This window comes from Myotis davidii, unplaced genomic scaffold, assembly GCF_000327345.1.
Source record: "Myotis davidii unplaced genomic scaffold, ASM32734v1 scaffold930, whole genome shotgun sequence".
Lineage (NCBI taxonomy): Eukaryota > Metazoa > Chordata > Mammalia > Chiroptera > Vespertilionidae > Myotis > Myotis davidii.
Window position 1 is genome coordinate 1,507,390 of NW_006282518.1, and position 7,092 is coordinate 1,514,481.

Here is a 7,092-nt window from a genome sequence, read left to right on the forward strand (position 1 = left end):
AGTCTTTTATACCAGTCACTTTCCCTCTGGTTCAAGAATTTGTCCTCAGCCAGTTTTCCTGTGGTTCTGGGCGATGTCCGTTCCGTCTTTTAGCTGTATTTTGAAGTGGTTGTGCGAGGCAGCTAACTTCGTTGTTTACCTATGCCGCCATCTTGGTTTCTCCGAGTCCCAGATTTGACACATCCTTGGAAGTCCCTTGACCTCTGACCTTTGTTTTCTTCATCTGAAAATGGAGATAATAATAATAACCACCCCATAACATCAGTAATGAGGATCAATAAAGGTACTTTGCTTTAACCGGTTTGGCTCGGTGGGTAGAGCGTCGGCCTGCGGACTGAAAAGTCCCAGGTTCGATTCCGGGCAAGGGCATGTACCTTGGTTGCGAGCACATCCCCAGTAGAAGGTGTGCAGGAGGCAGCTGATCAATGTTCCTCTCTCATTGATGTTTCTAACTATCTCTCTCCCTTCCGCTCTGTGAAAAATCAATAAAATATATATTTTTAAAAAAAGGTACTTTATGATCTTTGAAATGAAATACAAATGTTAGTTGCCACTGATCTTAGTTGAGAACAAAGGGCAGCAGAAGCTTCTTTAAAAACATCTTCCTGGTCAGAGGCTTTGGGAAATGCTTTCCTGCTGCTCTGTTAGTGGTGGGTTCTCTTCTGAGGTGTTTTGCTTTTCTCTACTTTATTTCTTGTCATTTGGAGAAAGCACCATACTGCTGAAAATGCTTTTTGGAAAAAACAAAGGTATTATTTGCTATTTTCAAGTGCTGTTGCTGAGTCTTTTTTTTTTTTTCTTGGTGTATCTGAGCATTAGGTGGCAGTAATTCAGTCATTATGGTCAGATCTGCTCCTGGCTTGGTAATATTAGCACTCTGCAGCTGTGTGCTCCCCAAGTTCTGTCAGTGTATTTATCACAAACCGGAGCAGCTCATCAGTACCATTGTCTTACTGTGCGAGCTTCCCGCATTCCATCTCCTGGCTTTTCCTCACACAATGTTCTTTCTTCATACCTACAGATTTCTGCTTAAGTGCCTTTGTCAGAGTATTTTGGAGTCTCCGTGATTTGGTCAAGAACATTTTTTTCTGAATGATAGGCATTGATGCATCAGGGTGTAGCATGGGGAAAAGCACACAGGCGTAGAGTTAGAAACACTCAAGTCTGGTCAAGCCTCCATCGTTTATTACACCAGTTCTATTTATGTTGGGTTCCACCCTAGAGATTTTGATGTACTTAGTGTGGAGGGGCCTGAACATCTGGACCCTTAAAACTCCCCAGGTGATTTTACTAAGTTGGAGACCCACTGACTATATAATAATGAGGAGTTACTCAATGGTTCTAGGCCTCAAGTTTCCTTGTATGTAAAATGGGTACAATAATACCTCTTCTATAGCAATTGCTGTGGGGATTCTAGAAAATGCCATATGATTTCAAGGGAGCTGGAAAGGCCCACACTTCTAAATCTTCAGTATGCTTCTACCACCATGTCTTTTCTACTGCCATCAGGTCCCTCCTAACAGTGTCCCTAGTTAATCTGGCTCATCACTGCTCCCTTGAGGGAATATTTTTTTAAAATATATATTTTATTGATTTTTTACAGAGAGGAAGGGAGAGAGATAGATAGTTAGAAACATCAATGAGAGAGAACCATCAATCAGCTGCCTCCTGCACATCTCCTACTGGGGATGTGCCCGCATCCCAGGTACATGCCCTTGACCGGAATCGAACCCGGGACCTTTTGGTCCGCAGGCCGACGCTCTATCCACTGAGCCAAACTGGTTTCGGCGAGGGAATCTTTTTTGAATTCACATAGGATATCTGCTGGCCAGGGACCTTCTAATCTGTACCTATGGAGCCAGCATAGCTGTCACATCCAACAAGCAGTATTCTAAGTTTGAGGAACATACACACCTTGTGTTAGGGTCAGGCTCTGCCCCATTGACATTCTCTACCCTGGACCCTGATTGTTGCCTGTGTCTCCCTTACTGCAGCTGGCTTTTTGCCTCCGAGAGTGATGACCCTGCTCACCATCCCCTCCAAACAAGCTATTCCTACATTATTTAGCTTGTCTACAGTTCATGTTCTTGCTTCACACCCCTGAGCCTTCCAGCCTTTGGGCACAGCCCAGGCCCTGTCCCTCTCATGATGCTTACTCTCATCCCTCAGTTTGAGCTGTGAAGTGTCTGGCACATACTTTTGGGTGCCAGTGTCTGCCAAAGCATTTTTTAAAATATATTTTATTATTTTTTTACAGAGAGGAGGGGAGAGGGATAGAGAGTTAAAAACATTGATGAGAGAGAAACATCGATCAGCTGCCTCCTGCACACCCCCCACTGGGGATATGCCCGCAACTAAGGTACATGCCCCCGATTGGATTTGAACCTAGGACCCTTTAGTCCGCAGGCCGACGCTCTATCCACTGAGCCAAACTGGTTAGGGCTGCCAAAGTATTCTTGATGTGCTTGCCTCATTTCCCCTGCTCAGCTAAAAGCTTCAAGAGATCAATGACTGTATATTTCTTGCCTTTCCATCTCCCCAGTACCTAGAACTATTAGTACATATCTAGGTGCCCAGAATGTGCTGATTGAGTGAAAGGAGGATCTCATATGTTCTTATTGTGTGTGCCTTCAATTCAGAAACCTGATTATATGAACAAGCTGAAATCTGAAGTCCTGTGTCCCCCAACTAGACTCTAAGTTCTCTGAATGTAGGCCCTGGATTCCTATTTCTTTACATTCCTCATGGCATCTGGAACAATACTTGGGCAGAAGTAAATGCTCAGTGAGCACTTCTTGTCTTGCTCAGGAGTAGGGATGTGAACTGAAAAGATCCAAGGGAATGATCTAAAACTACATATTTATTGTAGTAGCCTCAGAGCATGGATAAGGGCTAGACTTTACTGATAGGAACAGGGGCTTCTGAGAATGAGTGCACATATCCCAATAATATCCACTGAATTCAAGAGAAAATCTGAAAACTTCTATATGCCTATGTTTTATTAAAAAAATAATTAGGTTTTATAGTCTATATAGGTGGTCACAAACTCTGCATTTGATCAGTATGGCACACACAGGGGGTGGGAGTAGTGTCACCCGCAGTAGTTTGTTTTTATTAGATATATGGGAAATAATTTCGAACGATTTACATACATATGTAGGTTTATAAATTGTATTATCTAGTTTATTCCCCTCCCCCAAATGGACCAATGACTTTAAAAATTCTTGCGGAGAAACAGGAATTGAAGTCACTACTAGTAAAGTAAGCACAAGTGAGTGGCAAGAAAATGGCAGAAGTGTCTCTTTTTCTACTCAAGTTTGTCATCTTGGTTAGCCAGATGACAAACTAAAAACAGTGGTGGTCTAACCAGATATGACAAGGCTATGGTCCAAAATGTTTTGAAATAGCCAAGAAGACTATATGAAATGGGGATTTACAGCCACTGTCATTGTATTACCCTAATCCTATATGGATAATGTGTTTGGAAGAATTAACTAATGGTATTTGAAGAACTAATGATTTTTGAAAATATCTTTATTTCACTTTAAATTTCAAAATTTCTGTTTCTGCATTTGTCAAAAACATTTGTAATATGTTAGTCCAATAGCTTATCTCTATGTAAATGAAAATAACTACACATATATTGGCTATATATGCTGAAAAAATACTTTATTGCTAGGAGTGCACGTTTACTGGGTTAGAGTGCCAGGCAAACGAGAGCGTTCTTTTTAAAAAATATTTTTTTAATATTTCAATTGCAGTTGACATACAATATTATATTAGTTTCAGATATTCAGCATAATGATTAGACATTTATATAACTTACAAAGCGATCAACCCCGAAAATCTAGTACAAATGTGGGTTGTTCTTGATGGCCCAGTTATCATCATCATGTCACACTGCTCTCACATGGCTGTCTGACTCAAGAGCTGTCTCAGGAATGTGTGTTATTAGTCACTGTGATAATGGCACAGCTGGGAGGAGATGGGTCATTAAAAATTCATCATCACTGTTGAGTTAGAAGTTAACTCAGGTCACATATCCTCTGAGGTCAAGGCATCTTTTGCTTATGGAAAAAGGCAACACTTGATAGAGTGTAATGGATTTTTAAGATATGTATTATGAGTATTACATGAGCATATGGGTTTGTTTATATGTTTGGAAGTGAATAACAACAACAGAAATCTGGAATTTATAATTTTCCAAGTATGTTCTTAATTTATATTAACCTCACAATAACCGTGTAAGGTAGGAGTCATCCCCATTGTATGACAAAAGATGATAACATCAGCAAGGTTAAGTGACTTGCCCAAGCTCACATATCTAGTAAGCATAGAACCAGGGTGCAAATCTAGATAATTGGTATTAGCCAATATATTGCTGTTTGTGCCAAAGATAAGAATTCATCTGCATTTTTATCAAGTCGCCTAATAATTCAAAGGTGTGGGTGTGGACAATTTCTAGACATGAAACACTGGGCAACAGTGGACTCCATGCCCCGAGAGGGAAAGAAAATGTTCACAAATGAGGCCTGGAGATGGAATATTCATTTCATCTATCTGTAGTAGTTGGTGAAAAGCAAGCCAATTTTGGTTAAGTGTATTGACATTGTATCATCTTATGTCATTTTTCAAGTGAAAGTTCTGCAGCTTTTTTTTTTTTTTTTAATAAGCAAGAGATTCCTCCAAGGGGCTTTGCCAACAGTTTTCCCTAAGGTGTTTTGCAGAGCATCAGATAGCAACCTAAATATAATAAATGTGCATCTCTCTGTTAACAGGACCATTGCCAACTATTTGGTGTGGAGGATGGTTTATTCCAGAATTCCAAACCTTAGCAGGCGCTTTCAGTATAGGTGGCTGGAATTCTCAAGGGTAAGTTTTGAAAAGATTGCAATGTTACATCACTTGATAACTTTACATGCAGGAATAGTTTATATATTAGCTAATCCAATAAAAATCATCTTCAGGAATTGGACAGAGGGAGTTTTGCAGGCCAAGCTCTACTTTTTTTCGTTTCTTTATTTTTATTGAGGTACATAGAGACTTAGAGTAAGGTGCAGTTATGGCCCTTTGCTATGACCTCAATATATATAGTTGATGAGGCTATATAAAGATATTTAGGGCAATACTTGGGACATCACATTGTGTTCACACTCCATCTTTTGTCAATTTATTCCCATTTCCCCCATGTGTTTTTTTTCTTTTAACTACTTTTATTGATTTTTTGAGAGAGGAAAGGAGAAGGAGAAAGAAAAACATCAATGTGAGAGTGAAACATTGATCGGTTGCTTCCTGCACATTCCCCACCAGGAATCGAGCCTGCAACCCAGGCATGTACTCTGTCTGGGAATGGAACTGGCAGACTTTTGGTGGAAGGGATTATGCCCAACCAACTGTCCCATACTGGCCAAGGGCCCCCAGTGTTTTTAACTGGTTCACTATAATTATAATTTTAATATTTCTTAGTGATGTATTTGTAACTATTTTTAATTTTAGTATTCTGAATATTTAAAATGTACATGGCATAGCCCTGACCGGTTTGGCTCAGAGGATAGAGCGTCGGCCTGCAGACTGAGGGGTCCTGGATTCGATTCCAGTCAAGGGCATGTACCTTGGTTGCGGGCACATCCCCAATAGGGGGTGTGCAGGAGGCAGCTGATCGATGTTTCTCTCTCATTGATCTTTCAAACTCTCTATCCCTCTCCCTTCCTCTCTGTAAAAAATCAATAAAATATGTATTTAAAAAATAAATAAAATGTGCATGGCATATGTATTAGATAGTAAAGTTTCATTCTTAATTTAGACATAGAGTTTCGTCTTTAATTTTATCTTGATCTTCAATCTTAGAATCTCTCTTAACTCTGTTAGGCCAAAGAGGCCTAAATCTAGACTCCTGGGAGACCTCATTCGACTGTCTGAAACACTTTTCTTCTTCCTCCTTCCTCATCTGACTCTTTGATCATTACTTCTCTGTCACTCTTATTCTCATTTTACATTGGTGTTAACTCTTGTCTTTGTTTTAGAGGCTCTTTTTTAAATCCTCACCCTAGGATATTTTTCTATTGATTTTTAGGAAGAGTAGAAGAGAGAGGGAAAGACAGAGAGAAACATCAGTGTGAGAGAAACACATTGATCAGTTGCCTCCTGCATGTACCCTGACCAGGACCCGGCCCGGGGGGAAGGGGGAGCCTGCAACCAAGGTACGTGCCCTTGACTGGAATCGAACCTGGGACCCTTCAGTCTGCAGGGTGCAGCTCTATCCATTGAGCAAAACTGGCTAGGGCTGTTTTGGAGGCTTTTGTCTGAATAATTCTCCCACCACTAGAGGACTGAAGAATTTTGTGGCTTTTTTAAAAAAAGGTAACATTTTAAGCCCTAGCTGGTTTGGCTCAGTGGATAGAGCGTTGGCCTGTGGACTTGGGGGGGCGGGTCCCAGGTTCGATTCCGGTCAAGGGCACATGTCCGAGTTGCGGGCTCGATCCCCAGTGGGGGGCTTGCAGGAGGCAGCTGATCAATGAGTCTCTGTCATCATTGATGTTTCTATCTCTCACCTTCTTCCTTCCTCTCTGAAATCAATAAAGTACACCTTAAAAAAAGTCAAAATATGCAGATTAGGAAAATTCTCCCGCCTGGACAAAACTGGAGTTGGTGGGTTAACCCGCACTGGGTTTGATTCCGGTCAAGGGCATGTGTCTTGGTTGTGGGCACGTCCCCGGTGGGGAGTGTACAGGAGGCAGCTGATCGATGTTTCTCTCTCATTGATGTTTCTGACTCTCTATCCCTCTTCCTTCCTCTCTGTAAAAAATCAATAAAATATATATATTTTTTTAAAAAGTAAGATTTTAAGAATTTAGTGACTTTAAAAAATAATTTTCTCTGTATTTGAATGATGAATTTTATAAGCTGTGGTTTCATTTAACAAATGTTTTAGTTATTACAGAAACTGGTAAATACAGAAATTCTTAGTGGGTCATTACTCTTGAGGAGTAACACAGTTATTTTGAATGTATTTTGGCCTTTCAAAGTCACTAGACTATTGAGCTTTATATAGAACAGCATAAAACAACTATATATATTGAGGTCATATCAAAG

The 7,092-nt window shown here is 40.4% G+C and overlaps 1 protein-coding gene across 1 annotated transcript in view; it reads left to right on the forward strand.

The window, feature by feature from the left end:
- PHEX (phosphate regulating endopeptidase homolog, X-linked) overlaps positions 1-7,092 on the forward strand; it is a 201,391-nt gene that overhangs the window by 63,281 nt on the left and 131,018 nt on the right. The window contains exon 10 of the mRNA XM_006752997.2: positions 4,779-4,872. Within this exon, the coding sequence (XP_006753060.1) occupies positions 4,779-4,872 (94 nt within the window). The remainder of the gene's footprint in view (positions 1-4,778; positions 4,873-7,092) is intronic.